Source organism: Mustela nigripes, chromosome 4 (genome assembly GCF_022355385.1).
Source record: "Mustela nigripes isolate SB6536 chromosome 4, MUSNIG.SB6536, whole genome shotgun sequence".
NCBI lineage: Eukaryota > Metazoa > Chordata > Mammalia > Carnivora > Mustelidae > Mustela > Mustela nigripes.
In genome coordinates this window covers 92,785,172-92,810,999 of record NC_081560.1, presented here as the reverse complement: position 1 = coordinate 92,810,999, position 25,828 = coordinate 92,785,172, and the positions used below count along the sequence as shown (strand labels likewise).

The 25,828-nt window shown below is 58.7% G+C and overlaps 1 protein-coding gene across 1 annotated transcript; it reads left to right on the top strand.

Moving 5' to 3' along the window:
* Positions 1–4,076: 4,076 nt before the first annotated feature.
* GCK (glucokinase) lies at positions 4,077–24,089 on the top strand. Its single transcript, XM_059397593.1, has 13 exons — positions 4,077–4,208; positions 10,149–10,239; positions 10,289–10,312; positions 11,034–11,066; positions 17,333–17,497; positions 17,648–17,802; positions 18,762–18,881; positions 19,942–20,037; positions 20,193–20,292; positions 21,709–21,892; positions 22,718–22,873; positions 23,322–23,555; positions 23,735–24,089. Exons 1-13 carry the CDS (start codon positions 4,077–4,079, stop codon positions 23,877–23,879), a joined length of 1,635 nt encoding a protein of 544 aa, XP_059253576.1. The 3' UTR covers positions 23,880–24,089.
* Positions 24,090–25,828: the final 1,739 nt, after the last annotated feature.

The following is a 25,828-nucleotide window of genomic DNA, read 5'->3' as shown; positions in this document are numbered from 1 at the left end:
GGTCTCCGGACTGACATGGGTGGGCGTCCCTGCAGGGGTGGTGGGAGCAGCGGCAGACGTAGCGTGGGAAGGGCGCCTAGAGACAGAGCTGCGTCTCGGGGACGAGCCAAGGACCTGTGTCTTGGGACGGCCCCCGCTCCTGGTGAAGACGCCGGGAAGGCTGCTGGGGTGTCAGCGAAGAATCTGGAGTCTTGCGGGAGCCAAGGGGACCGAGCAGCAGCAGGGCTGGAGAGGATGGACTCCAGAGCTGATGGAAGTTCTCCTGCAGGTGAAATGCGGTCAGACGGCGTCATGGGCTACAGAGACGATGTTCGTGCCAGGGAGACCCGAGCGGCACTGCCAGGCCCGCTGCTGTCTTCGCGCAACCATGGCCGCAGCCTCCCCACCCTGGAGCCGCCGTCAGCCTGAGGAGCCTGCGGCCACCAACATCAGGGCAGACCCTGCACCAGCAAGAACACTCGGACTGTCTGGGAGCTCAGATGATGGACAGCCCATTTTAGCAAAACAGAATTTTTTTTCAAGATTTATTTCAAAAGAGACGGGGGGAGGGGGAGAGACAGAGGCGGTTCCCGAGCTCACACCGACCTCTGCGTGGTGTTCGAGGGAGAGAAGGCGTCCCTCCCACAGCAAAGCCATTCTGTGAGCCCAGAGGACGCTTGGCCACCCGCAGTTCAGAACCCTCCACGCGCAGAAAACTGATCACGCATGCCTCTCCATCTCCCTGCTCAGCGGTGCCGCAGTGACACGTCGGAGGGAGCATCAGCACGAAAACCAGACAGCGCTCCAGACCACAGCCTCCACCATCCTTGAACGCCAGTCCTGGACCATTTGCTGGCTCACTGTTGCCCTCCGCGTCCTCCTCTGGCCCCGCAGTGTGTCCCCCACCCAGCTCTCCAGCCCCATTGGCTCTTGGCTGCAGGAGACAGACTCTGCCGGGCAACCGTCTCCTGACTCTGGCTTTACATCCAGAGCCCTGAGCCTGCCACTTGCTCTTTTCAGTGCATCGTGCCTTAGCAACAGCTTCTTGGCCACACAGTCCTTATGGCTGGTATCTCCCCTCGAGCCCTGGGTGCCCAATATCACGCGGGGGGCCTCCTCCCAGCAGCACCCACACACACCAGCAGGGATGGGGGGCTGCCCCTGCAGGCTCCGCCCTCCAGTCACCCTGCTGCAGGCAGCCGCCTCCTCAGCCCCGCCTGATTCCTAGGACCATCCTGGCCCCGAGAAGGGAGGTCTGGGTGGGGGGCTGTGATGAGGCTTCTGGGGCCCACCATTTCATGAGGGAGCGTGGTCAGAGGAGGCCTGCACGGCGTGCAGCTGGATGAGACTGAGCCAGAGGTAGATTCCAGTCTGATCCCATGAGGAACTCTGGAGCCTGGACAGCATGGTGAGCCGTCCACCCTGAGGCCGGCACGGACATCATGCCCCATGCTAGTCAGTCGTCGGCGGGGGGTCCTGGGAGGCAGGCCGGGGTCTCCAGCTTTGAGAAATAAAAGTTCAGAATGCCCAGTTGCATCTGAATTCCGGAAAAAACAGAAAAGGATCCCGTCTGTCCCCAAGATAGAGGGACGCAGCACCTCCTCGGCCTACCCTCGGGGGTGCAACCGTCACTGTGCTTCTGGGTGGGGGGGCTTCGCGAGGGAGGGGCTCGCGGCGGCTCCCAGCGCCCGTGTGTTCGTGTGTTCTGGGAGGTGAGGCCTGCACGAAGTGCTCGCACTGGCCGGGATCCCGGAGGACGCTGTGGGCTTCCTGACATCTGGAGACTTGGGTGGAATTCTCAGGCAGACGTCATTTTCTTTACTGGGAGCAAGTAGTGCACACTCCCGCTGTTGTAAAGGATCTGCCCCGCACGTTTCCAAGGTGGCTGCAAGGTCACGAGTGGAGTGTGGTTCAGCCGCCGAGAGTAGGACACGTGTGCGGGGAGCAGTGTGCGTCCGCGACGGGCCGGCTGCGCTGTTCCCCCGGAGCGAGTCAGAGGGGAGAGCGGGGCGCTGGCCTCGACCCTTAGACACAGCCTACACTGCCCGTTTCTAGTTCAGAGTGGGGGTGGCCTGTGCAGAGCCCCCACCAGATGTGGGCCGCATGGGCCGGACAATCAGGTCCCAGAAGCCTGGGTGGGAGGCGGGGGTGTGTTCTGCTCACCGTCTCTGCGCAGGCCCCTTCCCTGGACAGCCAGCTGCTGCCCGACTTCCCTTAGCTTGAAGCCGGTCTAGCTCCTGCCTCGGCGCCCCCAGGCTTTCTGGAGCCCCCCCGGTTGAGAGTAACCACCGGCCGTGCACCCCCATACCTTGCTCCCCACGTGCCGCAGGGAGGAATGACTTGTGAGCCCCCGTCCTTCAGGCCGCACCCGATACCGGCTACCGCGGAGCTTACCTGCAGGGCCTGGGATCTCACGAAATAAACAGGCGGAGCCCGTGGCTCCCAGCCCCGAACAGCCCAGTCTGACGCCAGCTCTGGGTGGGCCCCGCTGACGCTCCCCACCACCCGCTCACGGCTGCGCCGTGTGGCCTGAGCGCAGTGACACCAACGGCCCCGGAGGCTCTGAAGCAAGGAGGGTGGGACTTCTGCCCGCACGTCTGCTCGAGGGACTCCCCCTTGGCCTTTCACGGAAGAGGGTGTGCAACAGTGAACACCGAGGCTGGATGGTCCGTCCCCCGGGGCTGGGTGCACTGCCCCCGACCCAGGTGGAATGGGGGTCTCTGCGCGAGAAGAAGGGGCAGGGGCTGTGGGGGCCAGAAAGAGCGTCGCCTTCACCCCCACCCCCACCTGGGAACATGGGCAGCCCAGGAGCACGCCTGCCCTCTGGCCAGAACCGAAGCTCCTGACACTGGGCCAGTGGGACCAGACCCCATCCCAGGGACGGCTCCCAGGTTGCTCTGGCCCCCTGCTGAGCAGTGCAGACCCTCCAGGGGCCAGGATGCCGTCGGGTCCTCGGGCTCCAGGCAGATGCGGTCTCGCTCTCCTGGGCACACTACCTCATAAGAGCCCAAGAAGGCTGCTTGTGGTGCTGCTCTCCGGGGGGCATTTGGCCATGGCCTGGGGAAGGGGAAGCCGGGCGCAGACGCGTGCCATGCCTGGATGTCTTGGCCCGGTGGACCCAGATGGCTCTGGCTCTGGCAAAGCTGGACTGAGGTTGGGACACTGCACCAGGCGGGTGTCCTGGCTCACCTGACCCCTTTTGGGCCCAGCTCTGTCATCCTGGGAAGAGCAATCTTGTGGAATGGTGGGCTTTGTGAGGAGCAGGAGGGAGCAACTCGGGTCTGCTTGATCCGCACAGAAACAAGGTCTGCGGGAAGGTACTTGTCTGAGGCCAGGTCACTAGCCGTGAGGGACTGGAACCGAGCCTCTGAGGCAGGCTGGCTGTCCACGCCCCACCTACCTCCCGCTCCTCCCCCAGACCCAGGCTCCGTTGGCCTCGCTCTCTGCTCTTCCTCCTGCGCCGGGGGTAGGAGGATAAAACTCACAACCTGACCTGTACAGTCCGGGGAGCGTCGTAGACGTAGACGACTGCCGTCGCCGTCAAGGAAGAGAGTCTTTCCATCTCCCAACAGTCCCTGTGGCCCCACCTCTCTGCTGTCAATCACCCTCCCACACCCCAACCCTGGAAATCCCGGGTCTGCTTTCTGTCCCTTCGCTTTTGCCTCTTCTGTGTAAACGGAATAATTGAGAACTTCCTCATGTCACCTTGGAAGAAACTGCCAAGTTGCTTTCCAGAGCGAGCCGTGCGCCCTTTGTATTCCCACCAGTGATGTCTGAGGGCCCCCGTAGCTGCGTATCCTCTTCAACTCGTGGTTTTGTCTGTCTTTTAAATTTCATCCATTCTGGCCTCTGTGCAGGGGCATACCCTATGGTTTGAATTTTCATTGCACTGACTGACTAATCATGTGTATATTTTTATGTTCTTATTGAGTATTCTTCAGTGAGGTTTTCAAAATTAGGTGTTGGGTTCTTGTTGAATTTCCAGAGATCTTTATATATATTGTGGGTACAAACCATTTAATTAGACACCGTTTTGCCACAAGGTGAGAATAACTCTACCAGGGTCCTATTAGGATCTTGGAAGCACTTTCTTACGAATGGGGTTCACAGCCTTTTGCTCCCACCGCCTACATGCTGGCAAGAACCCCTCAGCCATCATGGAGGCCTTCCTAAGCTGCTGCCCCAGCTGGCCCATCCTGTCCCCATTCCTCCAGAGGGAGGACGGCACAGTGAGTAGGAGGAGGTTTGGGTGACAGAACCTCATGTTTGCCGACTGCAGGAGGGATGGTGGACCTCTTTGGGGCTGGTGTCTGTGCCGCTCATGCCATGCATGCATGACCGTCATGACTGTCCCCACAGCCCTATCCCTCCTGGGCTCTGCCTTGTAGCCTCCTTGCCTCTGGTCACTGTGCTGTCACCAGAGACTGGTGAACACTCAGCTGTGTCCCAGCACCAGATCCCTTGCACACAGCCCCTGCCCGACAGGTTTTATCTACTTGTCAGCTCATTAAATAAGCATCTATTAAGACTTGTCATGGGGGATGCCTGGGTGGCTCAGTGGGTTGAGCCACTGCCTTCAGCTCAGGTCATGATCTCAGGGTCCTGGGATCGAGTTCCGAGTCAGGCTCCATGCTTGGCGAGGGGTCTGCTTCCCCCTCTGCCCGCTGCTCCCTCCACTGGCTTGTGCCTCTTTTCCTCCCAAATGAAAACAAAAACAAAAACAAAAACACCCAACCTGTCATGGGCCAGACCTTGAATCAGACATTTCCGCATCTGTAGTTTTTTAAAACTGGCTGGATCTGGTGTTTCATTAGGGGAAGGTTTTGACATCAGTTACGTTTCTTCTTCTTCTAATCTGCCTGGTCAGGCTTTTCTAGGTCTTCCTGAGTCAGTTCTGGTCATTCATATTCTTTTAAAAATCCTCTGTTTTCTCCAGATTGTACAGGTGTATTGAAGCGAGTCTTCTGTGTAATCGTAAAACTCTTCCAACTCCCGTTCTTGTCACTGAAGTTGTCTGTTGGTGCCCTTTACCCTTGATCAGGTCAGCAAGTGTTTGCGGCTTTACTGTGCTTTCCCAAGAATTGGGTTTGGGGCTTGTCTGTCTCGTTCGTCGCAGGCTTTCTTTGTACGTTTTCTGTATCCTGCGTTTCTTCTCTTACCATTACTGGTGCTTTAATTCTGATTTTCGTTAGGCTTACTTGGTTCTCTGAATGTGTAGGCGTTCAGCACCCTGAGGAGCAAGTTCAGCTTGCTGATTCTGTCCTTATTTTCTCTGTCTGTGCACGTGAGGGTAGGACAAGCTCCTCTGAGCCCCGCTCTGGCTGGCAGCCAGACGCTCAGTCCCCAGCGCACTGGCTCCCGGTTACTCATTTATAAAGGGTCACTAACCCCACCCAGATTGCCGGTTTCGCCCAAAGGCTGTTTACAGCAGCCCCACTTGCTGCCTGTGAGTTAGCTCAAGTCACTTGAAATATGTGTTTCTCCGATTGCCTTTGACACTGCTGGCCCCTCTGTGGGGAATGTCCCTTTCTACCTGCTCCTTCTCCCTCACACACTGCGCTATAGGAACGAGCCTCGGGAAGCCCCGTGCCGGGAGCCCGGAGCCCCATCAGTGTCATGCACGGCCCCAGACACCCTCCTCGGCCCACATGAGCTTGTGCTGCTTGCTCACCGGTGTCTCCTGCCAGATCGAAGTCCCAGAGAACTAACCACGAGTCCCTCCCGTGACCGGGGACCGAGCACAGATCAGGTACCTGGTAGGGTTAAATACACAGGGTTTCAAGTCCCTTTCCGATCTCCATTTTTGGTCATTGGCACCATCCTTCCGGGGCCTAATTAGGGCATGCTTCATTGCTGTAACCAATGCGCTGAAACAGGAACCGGGTCTCGCTCCCGTGACAGCCAAGAGAAGGTGTCAGCGAGCTGGTGGGGTCTCGCCTCTCCTCCTTGTCTTTGTGCAGCCCAGAAAGACAGGGGACAAGCCAGAAGAGCCGTTCTCTTCTGAGAAGCCTGGACCCAGCAGGGGTGCACTGTTTCTGCTCACGTTTCCAAATGTTTCTCCCTACAAGAACTGCAGGCCAGCCACACGCCTGGCTTTGTAACCCCGGGCGACCTGGGCCCACGACTGGCCGTGTCTGCCACTGTCCACTCCTCCAGCCACCGCGGGTCCATTCACATCTTCCTTCCTTACACGCAGAATGCACCCTAACTCCTCCCCAGAGGCAATGACCCCAGGTTCCGCGCAGTTCCTGCACCAGCTGCAGGAGCAGGCATCTTTGTCTGTCCCTCCTCACTCGTGGGGGAAGCCGCCTGGGCTGCCTACATAGCGAACATCTCCCCTGGGGGGAAGGAATGATGAAGAACAGGGAAGGTCATGCCCTGTGGGGACACGTGCCTCCACAGGACTCTGGGTCTTCCCTGCGGGGAGACTCGGCAACCCAGGCCACCGCCCCACCTTGGGACATCCTTCTCCGACCTCCACCCTCCACAAAGGAAAATCTCTTCTTTCTGATAAAGTGTAAGGGCCCAAGGGTTATTCTGTGGCTCGAGACAACAAAGGCGTAGTCAGGCCACAGAACGCTGTCTGGGCTTCCGTGGTGGTCCCATCTGGGGGAGTCAGAGACACGCTCTTACAGTAGAAACAGACCAGATTGTTAGTCATTCTCTCTTTCTGTCATTGTGGTGAAATACGTAAAACATAAAATCCACCACTGTAACCACATTTTACGTGTGCAAGGCAGTGGCGTGAATGACCGCCACGATATTGTGCAACTATCACCGTTTTTCCCAAAAACCTTCTCATTGTCCCAGGCAGAAGCTCAGTGACTCCCCATCCCTCCCCTCGCACTCCCCTGGGAGCCACTGTTCTGTGTACGGTCACCATGAATTTGTCTGTCATGACGTTTTGTCTAAGCAGAATCCTAGAACAGCCGTCCCTGCATCGGGCTTAGGTCACTCCGTGCCATGCTGTGGCCCACATCTCGCATGTTGGGATTTCATGGCTCTTCAGGGCGGAAGAGTGTCTCACTTTGTCTACGCACTCACCTGCTCACAGAGAGTGAGTTCGCTTCCTCCTGTGGCCATTGTAGACGTCAAGCTCTGGTATGCGGGCATGCCGGCATCTGTCGAGTCCCTGGTTTGGGCTCCTTGGGGAATATACGTAGGTGAGCAGTCTCTGGGTGCCACAGTCATGCTGCCCCTGATGTGCTGATGATTTCCACGGCGGCTGGATCAGCCTGCGTTCCCACCAGCAACATCTGTGGGTTTCCCTGTCCCCACAATCTGACCAACACTTCCTTTCATTTTTAACCTAGCCACCCTCAAAGGGTCGAAGTGGTAGTTCCCTGTGCTTTGGTCTTCATTTCCTGAGTGACTAGGGGTGTTCAGCATTTCTTCATGTGCTTCCTTTCCACTTGTCTGTCTTCTTTGCAGAAATTTTCCTCCAGGGGCACCTTGGTGGCTCAGTCAGCTGGGTGTCTGCCCTCGGCTCAGGTCACGATCTCGGGGTCTTGGGATTGAGCCCCACATTGGGTTCCCTGCTCGGTGGGGAGTCTGCACCTCCCTCTCCCTCCCTCTGCTCATCCTCTCTCAAATAAATAAACAAAATCTTAAAAAAGGAGAGAGAGAGAGAGAGAAAGAAAGAAATTCTGCTCAAATCCTTTGCCCATTTTTAAATTGGGACGTTTGTCGTTGAGTTGTGAGAGTTCCTATTAAACCCTGCACATCAGACCCTGGTCTGACACAAGATCTGCACAAGTTTTCTCCCACCAGGAAGACCCTGCGGGGGTCTTCTCACCCATCTTGTACAAGTTTTTAATTCTGGATTAAAAAACTAGATGAAGTCCTGTTTATCTCTTTTTGGTTTGGGTGTCATGTTTAAGAAAAATCATTGTCAAACTCAAGACCATGAAGATTTACACTTACGTTTTCCTCTGAGAATTTTAGAGTATGAGCTTCTTGAATGTGTACATTAATGTACTTCATCAAGCTTGGGATGTTGTTTCCCCATTATTTTTTCAAATACTTCTTCTGCCCCTTTACATCTCTCAGCGCCTGCTGGGACTCCCACAATACTCATGGTGCTCTGCTTGGTGGCATCCCGCAGGCCTTTTGCCTTTCTGCCAGGCAGCCTGGGAAGTGCAGTGGCCTAACCTTCATGTTCATTGACTCTTTCTTCCACCTGCTCAAATCTGCGGTTGACCTTCCCCTAGCATTTTTTTTTTTTTTTCCAATTCCATTTCAGCTATGGTACTTTTCTGTTCCAGAATTTCTGTGTGGTACCTTCATATAATATCCACTTTTTGCTGTCATTCTCTGTCTGTTCATACACCATTCTCCTCTTTTTAGATCTGAATTTGTGGTTTCCTTTAGCTCATTAAACATGTTTAATTTAATGTTGTTGATTAGTAGTTCCAATGCTTGGGCTTCCTCAGGGAAAATTCCTATTAAATTCTTTTACCTCCTATGGATGAGCCATATTTTCTTCTTTCTTTGTGTGCTTTGTAGTTTGGGGTTGTTGTTGAGAACTTGACATCTGAGGCATAGCAACTCCAGAAGTTGGGCTCTCCCCACCCCGCATAAGGGTTGGTTTTCTTGCTTGCTGAGGGCTGCAGTTGTCCATTTGTATGGTGACTTTCCCAAGAAATTTTCTAAAGGTCTATATTTCCTGTATTTCTTTTTTTTAATTTTTAAAAATGTTTTTCAAAGTACTTTTTTTTTTTTTAAAAGATTTTACTTATTTGACAGAGAGAGAGAAAGCAAGAGAGTGAACACAAATAGGAGGAGTGGGAGAGGGAGAAGCAGACTCTCTTCACTGAGTAGGGAGTCTGATGTGGGGCTCGATCCCAGGACCCTGGGATCATGACCTGAGCTGCAGGCAGATGCTTAACGACTGAGCTACCCAGGTGCTCCCAAACTGTGTATTTCTCACCTATGGTCCCTGAAGAAGTTTCTTTTCTGATGTTTCTGTAGTCAGCCTCTGACCTAACAGAGAATTTCTTAAATATCTATATTTAAAAAAAAAAAAAAAGATACGAGAGAGAGAGAGAGAGAGAGAGAACATTCAACTGGCATTGTGTATCTCAGGCTGAAATAAAGGAAGCTATGCCCCAAGCCCTCAGGAGCCCAGAACACCAAAAAGCCCTGCCTCCCTCCAGCCAGCTGCTGTCTGGACGTGGGTGCTGTCCCCAGGGCCAAGACAGGGAGTAGGTGTGGGAACAGGTTTGTGCACACTGCTCACTCACAGGCCATCAGTCCCCACTCCTTTCCTCAAGCACTTCCCCCTGCTTGCTCTGACTGTCTCATCGGGCTCCTCAGTTCCCAAATCCTTTAGTCTGATCCTTTTTTCTAAGTAATAGCTGTTTTGCTGGAGGAACTAACCGTGGGGTGTCCTGCTTCACTGTTTTCTGGGACATCGCCTGCATCATTCTCTTTTCAGACAATAAGCCACGCTGCTTTAGGGCAAGGCTGGCGTCGAAGAGACGGGGCCAACTGCCTGTGTCGTTGGAGCCTCCAGAAAGGACCAGCAGGCACAGGCTGGGCATCTGGCCTTAACCTGCCATAGATCCCATGAGCTGGAGGGCCCATGCGCTAAACTCTGACCCAGGCACTGAAACATCCTCCAGTAGCAAAAATAGCTATGAGTTATCGAACAACTTGGATTGCCAAGATCTTATCTGCGCTTTCTGCCAGATCCTCGCAATAGCCCCGCGACGGAGGCACACTGTTACCTCCACTTTACTGACAGGGAAACTGAAGTGCGGAAAATTAGGACTTGTCCAAGCCCTGCAGGCAGCGAACGGCAGTCTGTCTTCAGACTCTGGGCTGGCGACCTCATGCTCTTGTCCTACCCTAGCGGTATCTCGTCTCCTCCACATGGGATCCTGGATAATCCCTTCACTCTGCCTCCCCCTCCCCAGCCAAGATGTGGGGTGCTCCCTCTTCCCTCACTCTTACTCTACCCCTGGCCCTCCCTTGGCTCTGGTCTTGGGGCTTCAGCCCTGACAACTGGCCCCAGGCCTCCAGCGCCACACTGGGCAATGCAGACCTTGGTGGCCATGACCCCCCTTTCCCCTCTCCCTCTCCCCTGAAACTGGGGTCTCTGAACACTCCTAGCCTGGAAGTAGCTCCAGAGGCTCTTTCTTGACCCCTGTGTGTGCTTGGCCCTGTAGGAGCCCCCCGTCTATTGCAAAAGATGGACCTACGAGCACACCCGAAGTCAGGCCAACCCGGGAATGAACCCCAGCCACGTCACGCACAGCTGTGGGATCCCTGAAGCCCTTCACTGCAGCGGGCCTCTGTTTCCCCATAGCCAACAACAACCCTAAGCTCCCAGGTCAGCTGTGATCCACATCAAGCGGCAGGCTGGAAAGGCCGTGTGTGGAGGCTGCTGGGTGCCCATCATCATGACCCCCTATGCTCTGCCATCTCTAGGCTGATGTCCTCCTCGCCTCTGTGCCTCACATGCTGGCCACACTGCCTGACACTGTCCTACCCCCAGGTCCCTGGCCCACCTCCCACAGGGCACACCAGTCTACCGTGCAGTGAGCAAACTCTTGCAACACGTTGCTGACCTCTCGGCTCCATTGCATCACTGTCGGGGAGTGCCGCACGGGGCCCAGCTGGCACTGAGGCCCCCAGGCCTGGAAGGGGTGGGGCTGGCATGCTGGGCTCTCAGGCCCTTTTCTATCCTACTGGAATACGAGGTCTGATAATTTCCAGCTTAACTGTGAACCTCCATCCTTCAGAGTCTGGGCCTCAGAGCTTCTGGGCAGAAATGGCCGATGAGGCGTAATGTTTCTGCTTTGTTAACTTTACTTATTTCTCAGGACACTGGAGTGGCTCTGTCGGTTGAGCGTCCGAGCCTGGGTTTTGGCTCAGTTCATGATCTCAGGGTTGTAAGATCGAGCCCCGTCTGAGGCTCCGTGCTCAGCGTGAAGTCTGCTTGGGAATCTTTCTCCTTCTCCCTCTGTCCCTCCCCCTGCTCGTGTGCTCCCCCCTCCCAAGATAAATAGATTTTTAAAAATATATATTTCTCTGTTACACATTCATTGCAGAAAAACAGGAAATACAGATAAGCAAAAAGGAAAATAAAAGCACTTTTCTTTCCACCATCAGGATAATTACCATTTTGCCCTATTTCCTCCCGCGTGTACTAGATGAGGCACACGTCTATATGACAGAAATGGATCGTGTCTATTTCTGAACCATTTCCCCGCCGTTCAGACACCACCTCGGAACTTCTTGGCTCGAGACAACAGCTTTTATGCTCTTATTTTCCGTAGATCAGGAGTCCAGGTGTGGTTCAGCTTGGGGGTTCTGGCTCAGGGTCTCACGAGGGGGCAGCCTAGGGGCTCTGTCATCTGAAGGCGCGGCTGGGGCAGGTGGGGCTGCTCTCATGGTGGCTCCCTCACCTGCCTGGGAAGCTGAAGCTGAACCACTGGCCGGAGGCCTCAGTTCTTCTCAGTCGACCTCCCCATAGGACCTGACTTTCTTCACGCCATCTTCCCTCTGTCTGAAGAATCCCAGAGAGAGCAAGGTGGAAACCATCTAGCCTCAAAAATCACACTCCGTCATTCCTGCAGGATCCCGTGAGTCACACAGGCCTCCTCAGCATCTGGGGACCACACGGGGGGCAAGTACCAGCGGTGGGGCTCACTGGAGGCCCTGATGGAGGGCGGCCACCACATTCTCTCTGACAGTATGTCAGGGACAACTTTCTCTGCCAGGGGATCGATCTTATTGCTTTTAATGACTCATAACTGTAGCATAATTTATCGAACTGAGTCCCAGCAGTTGGACGTAAGGCTTATGTACCATTTTTTCTTCCTGGAATCTCCACCACTGAACTTGCCAGATTATTTCCTAGAGGTAAATGAAGAAGAAAAGGAAATTGTGCTTGCTGACCTAGTTTCATGAGCAGCCAAGGGCTGAGAAGACCAGCAGGACACAGAGCGAGGTCCCTGGGATCCTGCTCTCTCCCCCCGTCAGATGGGGAGCTCACTATTTACTGAAACATCCCAGGGAAAACATCCTAGGGCCTGGGGAAAGGGCTCTGGGGAAGGATGCTTGCTGGTCACAGTGCAAGCTAGGGAGGGCAGCAGGAGTCCAACCAATGAGAAAGGGGGCCTGTGTGCCCCAGCCCTTGTCCTCTCCAGCCTCCCAGAGGAGAGAGCTGGAGGTTTCTGAGCCTCTTCTCAGGTGCTATGTGCTTGCTCCAGGATAAGGGCAGCTGCTTCTTAGACTGGTTGGTCCAGAAGGATCCCCACCACCCTACCCCCAATCCAAACCCAGGACAAGACCCATCATGGCACACTTCGGAAAAACGGTGGCTCAGAGCCAGATGCTGGTGGGTCAGTGACCTGTCACAGTGGGTCTGGTGAAGGTGCTTTTGGTCTATTTTAGGAGGGGATCGATCGTGTCAAGGGCTTTCTCTGGGGTGACTACACTGGCCATTGGCGGGAGAGTCTGGCATTCTGTCAGTCCACTGTCTGTACCCAAACCCCTCGCGAGCTCCTGCTAATTTTAGCAGGGCCTTGCAGGTGCCAGCATGTCCCCGTGACAAGTTCACTCCCGCGGGGGCTGGGCCAGGGGCGGGGGGACGCTGCGTGCAGTCCAGCATCCAGAGCGAGCGCTTCTCTGGACCTCTACTGCCCAAAGCCCAAGAATGACCTCCGGACATTTAGAGGCAGGTTTTGATGATTTAGTTTAGAAGCCCTGAGAAGAACAAGCATTTTTCACCTGGGGGTGGCCCTGGGCTGGGGCACAGCCATCAGGGCAGCGTCCCACATCCCTCAGTTTCAAAAACCCCTTCTTTTCTTCCCTGCCCCTCCCCAGTCCCTTGCTCAGCTCTCACTGGCCCAAATGAGGTATTAAGTGCTCCCCACCATTAATCCTGCGGCCTCATCGCCCCAAGGGACACACCCAGGGGAGACGGGAGGGTGGGGGCAGAGGAGGGGAGGAGGGCCCTTTGCAGCCTAGGTCTTTTCCAGCCTCCCCCAGATTTGCTGGGGATTCCCTTGCCACTTGTGCAGCCTGCAGGCAGGGCCCCTCCCCGGGCGCTCCCGGTGCGCTGCGCTCTACTGCGCTTTCCTGCCCCGGCACCTCCGAGGACTGGAGGACAGGTAGACTCGTTCTGTCCCCTCCCCAGAATCTCAGGCACTGGTCCGAAGGCACTAATCCGAAGACCGGGTGCAGAGGGCATGGGCATCACCCCCGGCCTTGGCCCCGCTACACTGGTCAGCCCTGACCCCGCGCAGGTCCCCTTTGCCCTTCAGCCCCACCTGATCCGGTGGCAGGGAGCGCAGTATTTCAGCGGCTGAGGGCCAAGTGCTCCGTGCAGAAGCCCTGGGGCAGCCTGCAGAGGGCAGTCGTGCGACGAGGGGGCCCTCACTTGCACAGGGGGCCTCAGACTCCAGGCTGCAGCCTAGCCGAGCACCTCAGCAGACAGGGTGTCCCCACCTCCCCCAAAACCTACCTCGTGGCCCCTCAGAGAGATAGCGACGGATGCCCAGACAGCCTCGAGTCTGGTAAGGACCCTCCCAGGGCGGGGCACTGTGCTTCCTCCCGGGCACACGGGGTGCTCGGTTTGGCGCCGGAGCCCTGGAAGGTGGCATCCAGGCTAAGGGGCAGCGGTGCCGGTCCCTGACCCCCTCCCCACAGCCCCCTCCTGACACCCACGGTACAGACTCTCCAGAAGCGGTCTGCAGGGGTGGTGCCTTCTAGGGAACTCGCTTGTGGGGCTCCCAAGGCCAGACTGTCCCGAGTTTGGGCCTCACACGGCCCTCTGTCCCTTGGTACCCATCTCCCCTCGGCTAACGTTCGTCTAGATGCGCTGAGACCAGGCTCCCGGTTTGCCCGCCCCACCCACCCCACCTCAGCGAGTGGAACCTCTCTGGGGGCCCAGGCATCCGTGTGTACACAGTCCTTACAGCCCCGGACCTGGACACGGTTGTCCGGTATCCAGGCTGGAAGCAATGGGAGGGGTCAGGCTATTTGGATGGGGATGATGGGGACGGCATCGGGAGCATGCCTGCTCCCTGAATACAGCATTCATTGCTTTGGGACGTCCTCCCCGGGACTCAGAAGAAGGCAGGATACTTAGGGTTACCCCTTCGTAACAGATGAGGACAGTGAGGGGAAGGACTAAAGGTGCTTTCTACCCCGGCACAGTCCTTGGCGGCCGGTTCTATATGGAGCCGTGGGCCCCCGAGGACCAGGGGATGAGGTCCCTGTGCAAACGCTGGGAGGACCTGTGGGTTCCAGTGCCCGTCCCAGCGGGGCCAGTGTGAGCCTTAAGTGGGTCCAGCAGCAGCCTGACTCTGAGGCTTCTGGGAACCCGGGTGGCTGTGGACACACAGTCGGTGACCCTGGGGCTCTTGCCCACATGTTCCTGGGGTAAAGGATGCCCGGTCCAGGAGAAGCAGGTGGAGGAGCCCCTATGTCAGGGAGCACTGGGCAGCCTGCCTGGAACCTGGGGGAGACAATCAGGCAAGAGACCTCCCATCTTTAGGTGTAGCCATGAGCCCCAACGGTGTGTCCCGTGACCTCCTGGCAAGTGGGGGTGGGGAGTGGTTGTGGGAAGAAGGGGGATAGGCTCTGAGCTTTGTTTGTTCCCCCAAGGCCTGGCTGGGGGGAGGGGGACAGGGAGCTTCTCAGGGCTCCTTGGGCAGCACCCTGCCCTCCCAGGTCACCCAGGCAGGTCCTTTAGGCCAGTTCGACTGACAGCAGCACGACACTCCCAAGAGACTTACGTGGCTGGCCTCAGGCCCTGAAACGGGGCAGGAGGCAGCCCGGTGGGGTGGGGAGGTGGGGTCAGAGCTGGTGCTCAGGTGCAAACCCAGGTCTGAGCCTCGTGGCACTGTGGGCTAGAGAAGGCAGACCAGAGTGCCCAGCTCCCTCACCGTAAGAAAGGGGGCTCCAACGGCACCTGAGGCCCAGGATGATTACTCATGGTAAGGGAAAACTGGGGGTGCCCCGAGCAGTGCCTGGCACTCGGGGCCTGCTCCTGGGGATGTTCCAAGGACTCTGTGAGGCAGACTCCTACCCCATGACTTGAACCCCACCCATATCCCCCAGACACATGGCCCTGGGGCTGAGGGGGCTGCACAGGTCAGAGCCCCGTCCTCGCAGGGTTGCACGCTGACAAGCTGCATAGGAGGCCCTAATGCACAAGAGGAGGGGGCTTGTCCCCAGCCCGGATGGCGCTCCTCACCACGGGAGGCAAGGGTGCAGGAGGCCAGTGTCAGCCTGGGCCACTAGAGGAACCTCCCAGACCTGGTGTCCCCTGCACAGCCCCCCATGGCCAGGGACAGGCTCCCCGCCACACCCTGCCCAGGTGGGTGGCCTGCCTACAGCCCCAGGGAGAATGCAGAAGTGCTTTTGCAGAAACACTGCCAAAAACGGATTTCTCTGTACGGTGTCTCTATTTCAATGTCGGCAGCAAACTCGAGCTTTTGAGAACATTGTACAGAACAAGTGGGACCCACAGCCAGATGCAGCTATACGGGCAGGATGGAATCATCTCACCCTTCCAGTCCTTCCACTCCTGTGGTGTCCCGGCAGGAGTGGCACGTCCCCAGGCAGATGTAGGGTCTTCCTGAGTCCCAGCACTGCGAGCCCTTACATGCTTCCGGGACCCTTCCTGTAGAACGAGTCCTTGTAGAGAAACAGCTAGGTTTAGGAAATTAAATATTGCCCTTTCACCTGGTGGTTTGACTTCCTGTGATTTCTCGGGTTCCACAGAAGGGTCTCTGTGGCCCGGGAGCCGGCAGAAGGGGTTTTCACTGACAGCGGCAAGGACCCACGGTGGGCCTGGACACAGAGGGCGAAGCCTTTGGCCCAGAGCCCCTCATGAGTCTCGGGTCACGGCCACCAAGAGGGCAGCCACAGCAACTGGGCGAGGCATGAGGTTGGACTGTCATGCTGTCTGCATGGCTCTTGGTGACAGTCTGTGCTATCTTACATCCCATCCCTCTGGACAGTTTTGTCCCCATCGAGATGCCCAGCAGCCTCTCGGGGCCCTCAGGCAGCAAATCCCCTGTGCTCAGCTGGATGCAGGCTATGAGGCACAGCTCCCAGGAGACTTCTGCAAGCCTGGGCTCTTCTCGCAGCCGATGAGGCCATCTCTTCCCAGTGAACCGAGATGGCCAGCGTGCGCAGGGCGTGGCACATTAGCAGAATTCTGCGACTGTTAATGTCTCTACTCCTTGCTGGTAAATTTTACATTTGAAAGCTTGTGAAAGATAAGACAGAGGGGGCCAGCCTGTGGCCATGGGCCCCTGAGAATGGCCTGGATTGCTCCACCAAGGAGGAGGCCGTCCCAGGGCTATGCCCCCACTGGGGCCCAGAGCTGCAGACTGGCTTGGCAAACACTGGCATCTGGTTCTGTGTGTTCTGTCTGTGATGGTCAGCCCCATCCCTTTGTGACCTTCCTTAGGTTTAAACTTTAAGTGCAGGGACATGGTCCCTAAGGAAGGACCTGTATCTTAGGAATGCTGTCGGCTACAGGGAAGTGGCTTGAAACCTGGCTTAACTCCGGCTTCCACTGATTCACGTTTGCTCCCACAACCAGCATGTGGAGGTGGGAGGGCCCAGAGCTGGCCAGTGCGTCAGGGCCAGGCTGCTCTGCCCCTCTCCGTCATCCCTCCCACCGACAGCCCTGACTCCTCATTGTCACAGGACAGCTACTGCGGTGCCAGCCATCACACCCATTGCACTCTTACTCTGCTGTGTTCATAGTTACAGGGGCACTGACTTTCTAGGGAAGAGAAGGTCCTGCTAAAATCAGAGTTCTCTTTCCCTATCATTGGCCAGAACTGGGCCACGTGCCCGGCACGAAACCAGATCACCAGCAAAAAGGCACAGGATAGCCGTGCTTGGCTTGACCAGGTTGTGGGCTGTACCCTGGGCTGGGGAGGGGCTGCCTTTCTCAAACAGGGTCCATTTGTACACAATGGCCCACGCACTCCCTCGGCATTAATTCTGGCGGGAGAATGACCCAATCTCTGTGACAGGCCAGCCACCCCCTGACCTCCAGACAGGCTCTTCCCACCCCGTCTCACCCACTCTCCTGGTCAGCGTGGCAGGGACCCTACAGTGGGCATCTGAGCTACAGGGAGGGGTGGCCGCATCTGCTGCTGCCCCTCCCCATCCAGCATGCCTCAGGCCACACGTGTTTTGGGGCTGCCCTTGGAGCTCTGCTGTTCTAGGTTTTTGGCTGGTTCATGGGGAATTCGAACAGAGCGGTCATCTCGGACCCAGGGCCAGGGCGCAAAGGAGCCCCCGGTGTGTGGGGGGCCCTGTGAGTCAGGGCATCCAGGCCCCGGCCCCACGCGGCTGCTCCACCGCCCCGCACAGGCCGAGCAGATCCTGGCAGACTTCCAGCTGCAGGAGGCGGACCTGAAGAAGGTGATGCGGCGGATGCAGACGGAGATGGCGCGGGGCCTGCGGCTGCAGACCCACGAGGAGGCCAGTGTGAAGATGCTGCCCACCTATGTGCGCTCCACCCCGGAGGGCTCAGGTTGGCCAGCGGCGGGGAGGGAGGGCCCCCGGGGCTTTGCTTATGGCTCGGACCTCTGATGCCCCCACTCCCTTCTCTTCTTCTCTCCCTGGACTTGGGGTCCTGCCGGCCAGAGCCCTAAGGCTGATGCCCTTCTCCCTGTGGCTGCAGAAGTCGGGGACTTCCTCTCCCTGGACCTGGGCGGCACCAACTTCAGGGTGATGCTGGTGAAGGTGGGGGAGGGCGCGGAGGGGCAATGGAGCGTGACGACCAAGCACCAGATGTACTCCATCCCCGAGGACGCTATGACCGGCACCGCGGAGATGGTGAGCAGCTGGGCCAGAGCCAGGGGCTGCAGGCCGGGGGACCGGGGTCAAGTCTGCACAGGATCTCTGAGCTCACCAGTCCTGGTGGGAGGGCCCTGCTATCTACCAGGGCCAGGGGCACCCACGGGCAGGACAGCCAACCAGCCTCAGAGGGCCCAGGGAGGCAGCTGGCCCCAGCAGGTCACCTCCCTGCTCTGTTTCCCAGACGGCTCAGACATGTGACAGGGCGGCAGAGAGAATGTGCTGGTCCAAGCAGCCCATGCACACTGCCTTCTCCCTGTGTGCCCCCTGCAACCTGCTACCAGCAGGGACACCAAGCATGGTGACAGCAGTCATAATGTCTGCCCAGGCGGGCTACCCTGCCCGTGGGGAGGGCTCAGGAGAGGGTACAAAGGTACAGAAGTACCACAACCCTGGGAGGTGGGCAGAGGCAGAACCCATCCCCTGGGGGCCAGGGTTTCAAGGAAGGAGTCCCGGGGCAGCCTGGTCCTCACCACACCCCTGCATGCAGTCAGACTGGCCATGAAGCAGCAGGGCTGGTGTGGACGGTGCGGCCAAGTGGGGAGTGTGGACGATCAGCAGGGTGTGGAGGAGTACCTGGGGCTGGGCCAGGCCCATACAAGCAGGGTAGGGGCCAGTCCCCAGCAGGACCAGGCGTGGGCAGCCAGGACACCTGGAGGCAGCGAAAGCCACTCTGGGTGGTAGAGACAGAAATCTGGGAAGTGATGGCCACAGCTGTGCCTCTGTCCTAAGTCTGTGGCTGGACGTCACGGGGCCCAGCGGGAGGGATAGGCCGACAGCGCACAGCTGGGCTAGGGACCAGGCCGGTCCTAGAGTGGTACTGTCCCAGCGGCAGCAGCACTCAGGCCAGGGGAGCCGAGGGTAGGCGGGGAGGCTGTGCTCTCCTGGGGCCCACATGGGTGCTGTGGCCAACGGCCCGCTCGTGGCCTGTCTTCCAGCTGTTCGACTACATCTCCGAGTGCATCTCCGACTTCCTGGACAAGCATCAGATGAAGCACAAGAAACTGCCCTTGGGCTTCACATTCTCCTTCCCCGTGAGGCATGAAGACATCGACAAGGTAGGGCCAGGTCGGGGTGGGGGGTGGACGCGTTCCCCAGAGAAAGATGCCCCAGGAACTCCCTGAGGCTTCAAATGCGACCCCATGTCAGGAAAAGCCTTGGGCTCAACCCGTGGCTCTGTCACTGGCCTGTTGTGGGACTTTGGGAAACAGAGATCCGGCTGGTTCTGTTTGCCCGAACCAAAGAGCCCCTGAGGCCAGCAGAATTGTCCCCTGCCGCAGATCGGGCACAGACGAGCAAGCGGGAGGAGGGCGCTGGCAGGCCAGCACAGCTGTGTGACGCTGGGCCACCAGTGTGGGCGGCAGGACTGGGCTGGGCCAAGGCTCCACCCGCCACCATCCCCCCCGCCCCCAGACACACACACACACACACACACACACACACACACACACATGCACACATGCACATTATCCATGCACACGGACATGCAGAAGTCAGCCGCACACGCACCTGAATGCACACACAGGTCAATCATATATACATGTCTACCCGTCACGTTTACATGTAAGGACACATGCACACATGTGCGTGCATTATATACGCATGTGCACACACCAAGGCCGTGTGTGTGTGCGATGAGCACACACACACAAGCGTTTATGTATGTACACACATCAATTACACACATATGTGTGAATTACACACACACGTCTATGCACATCAACTGTGAATGCACACAACATACACATGACCTCTCAGAGAGACAGCCTGTGCAGGGCCCCTTGGTTCTCCATGCCCGGGCCACACAGCGCACAAAGGGCAGCAGGGGCAGGCCGTCCAGGGGCCCAGGGAGACCCTCCAGGAAGGGGCGATGCCACTGTGCCTTACCATCTTCCTGTTGGGTGTACTGCAGGGGAGGGACCCCAGCCTTATACAGGCGGCTGTCCGGACCTCGTCCTCACTCTGGGTGATGCCCCGGGCTTTCCCCTGGAACCGCTCACGTGGGCTGGAGGCCAGCCCCTCAGGAAGAGACGTATTCGGACAGAGTCGCCTCCGCCACTTCTCAAAGCACAGTCCAGCTGAGCGGGGTGCCTCACCCTGCCCCTCCTCTCCTCTCAGGGCATCCTCCTCAATTGGACCAAGGGCTTCAAGGCCTCTGGAGCAGAAGGGAACAACATCGTGGGGCTCCTCCGTGACGCCATCAAACGGAGAGGGGTGAGGCACCCCATGACCGCCCTCAGAACCTCCCTCCCCTCTGGCCACGATGCCAGGGACAGCCTCCTGGGCGACCCTCCCCACTCCGGACGAGCCTGAAGCAGCCCGAGCCAACACCCCAGCCCGATCACTATTGCCTCTGGGCCTCTTGGCAGGACTTCGAAATGGACGTGGTAGCGATGGTCAACGATACAGTGGCCACCATGATCTCCTGCTACTACGAAGACCGCCGGTGTGAGGTCGGCATGATTGTGGGTAAGGACTCACGCCCGGCTCTGTCGCCCTGAGGCGTGAGGGCCAAAAGTCCTGGGCCATGGGCAATGGTCAGAGCAGGGCTCCAGTGCCAGGCGTGGACCCCACAGGTGGCAGGATGTGGGGTGGTCTTGGGGAGAGGTGGGGGCGTCCTGACTGTGGCTAGTATATCGAACACTCACAAGTCTCGGCATCAGAGGACACACTGGCTACAGGTCTGCAGGACCCATTGAGATTTAACTATATTCCCCTCGCTGATAAATTGACCAAACCGGACAGATGTGTCCCCGTAGAAGAGGACAAGCATAGGTGACATCGTCCCCTTCTAGACGGTCTTCCTGTCCCCGTCCGAAGTGAAGGCCAGGAAGGGAGTGTCACCGGCCCCGGCAGGCCTCAGCCCTTCCCAGGAGCTCTTGAGGGTCCAGAGCGGGAACTGAGCACGGCTCCCATCTGGTCAGTCATCTCCTGAACATGCAGCTGCCGACTCTGGGCTCCGGCTCCCTAGAAAGTCAGTGGTGAAGTCATTTGCCCTGCAGGGCCCCCGAGAGCCGGCTCTCACAAACCTGTCTCCCGCGGCACACACTGGCCTCATGCCGTCCTCCTCTCACTGCTCACATCTCCTTGTTCCATGTTCGACTTTCCGACAGAAAGCCGTCTCCAAATTCACCGCCTAAACGCGAGCGGCAAGAGCCCGCTTCCCAGTGGGCTTCCCAGCTGTAGGGCCGCAGCTCCCCGAGACACCCTGTCTTGGTGTTTGGGCTCTGCAGCCCTTGCCTCGGGCATAGCCCCGCCGGAGCAGAAATGGCCGAAGCTGGCCTGATCTCACCTCTGCCCTGCATTCACTCTGCTCAGTGCTTAAAAACAGGATAACAACCAAGATCCCCAAAATGGGCAAATGCCCATCAAAGTCTGGATTTCTGGGGCTTTCTCTGTCTCTGTCACTTTCTCTCTCTCTCTCACACACACACACACCAAAAAAACTGGACGACCCTGCATCCCTGGACCTGCATTGTGCAATGGACTCTGTAAATTACAATGCCCCCAAAACAGGGCCCAGGACAGAAGCTCAAGCACATGCATGTGAAGTGCCAAAAAACAAGACTGCTGCGTAACCGAGATAAAACCATGCACACCTGTAGTTGGCAAAGCACCTTGCCCTGTTTCACTCTGTCCTCCCAAGTACCCGGGTAATAACAGCCCAGAGGGATGGGCTCATTAATGGGGAGGTCATGCAGCAACCAAGGCTCCTTCCCACTTCGCCATGCCAGGCAGTGGTGGGTGTGGCAGCAGGGAAGCCGAGAAACCAGGGCCATAGGGGGCTCTGCGGGGGTGCAGGTGGAGAGACTCAGGAGAGGTGGGCGCCCAGGACTGCACCTGCTCCCCCTGCTCCCCCGCCCCTCACCCCTGCGGCCCCCACAGGCACAGGCTGTAACGCCTGCTACATGGAGGAGATGCAGAATGTGGAGCTCGTGGAAGGGGACGAGGGCCGCATGTGCGTCAACACTGAGTGGGGCGCCTTCGGGGACTCTGGGGAGCTGGACGAGTTCCTGCTGGAGTACGACCGTGTGGTGGACGAGAACTCCCTGAACCCCGGCCAGCAGCTGTAAGGACCAACCGCGGGGCTCCCCTTCCCACCCGCTCAGGCAGGCAGACAAGGGGCTTGTTTCTAAAGGGCTCTGTGGAAAAGCAAACGACAATCCTTTCTCCAGAGCTGGTGCCTCCCCCTCCCGCTAGGCGCCCCTGTGAACCCGACACAAACACAAGGAGGTTTGGTCCCCAGAAAGAGGGTCTGTGGGTCGATGGGCCAGGATCACGGGTCAGGTGGCCTAGCCGGTGACCACTTCAGAGGAAGGCTCAGACACCCCCAGTCAGTGCTCACAGCGTTCAGCCCAGATCTCCCTGGAGTAGACACCTGTTCCCCGTCACCGCTCCTCGAAACGCCGCGGGTTGATCTGAACGGCTTGAGAACCAGCCCCGGGAAGCTCCCTCCGTCCAGCGAGCCTAAGGAGCCCTGTAGGCTCAAGCCTTCCTGCGCTCTGGCTCCTTCGCTGGGCTGGTGGGATTCCGTGCGCGCAGAGACGAAGACGTAGGGCGCGCTTCTGCCCCGTAGGCGGACTCCAGGAGCCCAGGACCCCAGCAGGCACCAGCCCCTCTGAGCCTGAGCTCCCCGCTCCATGCGGGTCAAGGAGAACAGCACCCACCGTGGGGCCGTGGGAAATGGCGTGGGCTGGGCGCGGGGCCGCAGCCTGGACGGACGCCCTGCAGTAGGGCACGTTCGGTCCGGAGGCCCCGGAGCGCTTCCTAACCTTGAGTTTTACTTGACGTAAATGAGAGTAGGCGCGCACTGGGTCTGGAAGCGGGGTGTCGCAGTGCCCTACCTGGCCTCCTCGTAGCCGCGCGTGGGGTGACCCAGCCACCCTCCGTGCAGGTACGAGAAGCTCATTGGCGGCAAGTACATGGGCGAGCTGGTGCGGCTCGTGCTGCTCAAACTCGTGGACGAAAACCTGCTTTTCCGCGGGGAGGCCTCGGAACAGCTGCGCACGCGCGGCGCCTTCGAGACACGCTTCGTGTCGCAGGTGGAGAGGTGCGCTGGGCACTCGGGGCAAGGGGCGGCGCCGAGGCGTGGGCGGGGCCGAGGCATGGGCGGGGTCCGGGCGAGGGTCCGGGCAGCGCGTGGCCCGCAGGGGAGCACGCACCCGGGCCCAGGGAGCAGCCCACTTGCCCCCTCCGTGGCTCCCCACCGCCGTGGAGATCGTCCCACTTCCTCCACGCCCCAGCCCCAAGGCGCGCCAGGGTCGCCCAGGGTAGAGCGGAGGGCCTGGGCTTAGAGCGAGGCACAGTGACTGGTAACTGCTGGTCCTTGGCGGAATCGGACCCGCTGCCGTGCGGAGTCCGAGCCCCGCCTTCGCCTGGGTGAGGTGGACAGGCGGAGGGGAGGGGAGGAGGCCTCCTCCATCGAGGTTGGAGTAGGGGTGGCCCGGGGCCGAGCGACCCTACCTTCCAGCGACAGCCCCCCCCCCCCCGCCCCGCAGTGACTCTGGCGACCGCAAGCAGATCTACAACATCCTGAGCACGCTGGGGCTGCGGCCCTCGGCCACCGACTGCGACATCGTGCGCCGCGCCTGCGAGAGCGTGTCCACGCGCGCCGCGCACATGTGCGCTGCGGGGCTGGCGGGTGTCATCAACCGCATGCGCGAGAGCCGCAGCGAGGACGTGATGCGCATCACCGTGGGCGTGGACGGCTCGGTGTACAAGCTGCACCCCAGGTGAGCCCCCGCGGTGGGTCGGGCAGCCCCTCGTGCGCCTCGGGCGGAAGGCGAGCGGAACCCCCGGGTTTTCCCCGGGGGCCCCTCTGGGCTTACTGCTCCAAACTGCTGCGGGGGCGGAGAGGGGCGGGGGTCTGCGCGAGCAGGGGGAGGAACGGCAGCCCTGCTTCCCCTGTCAGCTTCAAGGAGAGGTTCCATGCCAGCGTACGCAGGCTGACGCCCTTCTGCGAGATCACCTTCATCGAGTCGGAGGAGGGCAGCGGTCGGGGCGCGGCGCTGATCTCCGCCGTGGCCTGCAAAAAGGCCTGCATGCTGGGCCAGTGACAGCGGAGGCCATTAGGCAAGGAGGAAGCAGTGGCTCGCTGGACCTGGGCCCCAGGAGATGTGCTCCCCACGGATGCCCCCACCCTCGCCCAGGAAGGAGGTATCTCTTTGTAAGGACCCTGGACGCCTCCCATCCCCACTGCCTCCCCAAAAGATGGGGAAAGGCCCACGGGGGATTTCCGGGCCCGGGCAGGCCTCTTGTCTCAGAGGCGGTTGGTGGGACAGCCCTGGGCCCTGACTGGGTTTGGGGCTGCAGTGAGCAGGCATGGAGATCCCACAAAGTCCCTCACCTGCGTGACTGGAATCAAGGACCCGGAAGGGAGTTGCTCTCTCAAGACTTGGCTGCATGTCCACACTGCCTCCTCTTGGAGCCTTCAGCGGGACTCAGCCTCGCCGGGGCCTGCTCTGGATGCTGCGGGCCCCCACCTCCGCCCCTGCCTGGGAACTCAACCCCCTGGGGAGGCAGCTGACCTGGCCAGACCTAGAGTGGGGTTCCACAGGGGGCCAGAGGCTGCCGGTCACCCAGGCCTGGCTGTTTTCATGCCTGCTGGGGACCGGGAAATGGAAGAGGACCGGCTCCACCCTGGAGGCTGCTTGTACCCTGAGGCCTGGAGATGGTGGCCTTGCTGCTCTCCTGCCACCATCCATGAGTGGTTTGTGGCTCTGGGATGGTCCCTTCCAGGTGGTACAGGACACAGAGCCCCTATAGCCCCTGTGTGCCCAAAGGGACCCAGGATGAGGAGGACCTCTCCCCTCACACCCCCGAGCAGGCCTGGGAGCACCTCCGTGGTGGGGTCCTGGGCTCCCCCAGGGCTGACGGGGAAAGAGAGGTCAGCACTCAGCACGCACGGGGCCACCCAGGCTTCTCTTTTCTCACAGACCTCTGTGCGACACCAAGCTCCCACATCCAACCTGTGACTGTGTGGTTTTTTAAATTAAATGTTTTAAAAGTTTAGAACGTGGTGTTGACCAGTGTCCTTTGATCTCTGGGCATAAGGGCAGGGGAACAATATGGAGACATGGTCACATGTGCACAGACGTTCCACAAGCCTTGGTGTCTGGAAATTCACCATGCCCTCCAGCCAGCTGTGCTGGGGAACGTGAAGGGACACACTGGGCTGTGGGAACAGAGGTGGCCGCAGCAGGAGGGTGGTTGGACACACCAGCTTGGCCTGGCCCCTGGCTGGCCATCTGCGGGATGTGCGTGGGGACCCGCAGGCTCTGATTGCCTCTGGGAGTGCCTGGGAAGGAGTTGGGGGCCGGGGTGCTGCTTTGGGAGGTGGGACAGGGCTGGTCTCCGCCGGAGTCCCCTGGAGCCACTTGGGTTGTGACAGTGATAGGAGGAGAGGAGGGTGATTGTCGAGGTCCTTCCAGGGGCTCCTGGGTGACGTGCCTGCTCTGAGTTAGCCAGGCCAGGCCTGGCACCCTCTCTCAGCTATACCCCCTTATGTGTCACGTTGTGGGGTTAGAACATACGCGCTCTGTGATGAGAGGAACCACGGACCTGCAGTGACTATTTGATTTGGAACTCACCCCAGAGCTGTGGCTTTGAGACATTCTCTGGTTTTTCCGGGTGTCCTATAGAGGACTGGAGCAGAACATCTTAGGTCTCCTGAATCTTGGTTATGCACTGGGATGTCACGCAAGGGTCTGGTTACCCCACAGCAGTCCTTCGGTCTCGGCATCCGTGTTGGACCCCGTGTTGACGTAAGCTACTTTTAAGTCCTTTTCCCTGCTGTTCGGAGGCTGCTCTTGATTTTTTAAGTTCCCTTTGAGGGTACGTTATATATTTTACAGATTTCATTTCCGGAGAGGGAAGGAGGTATCGTCAAACTCTTTTTGTTGCACATAAGAGGCCTGGGGTCTCATGGACCACCCAAACGCCTGCTCTACCAGCTTGCCTCTGCATTGTTTCCCCCAGGGGCAGGGCGCAGTTGCAAAGAGCCCGG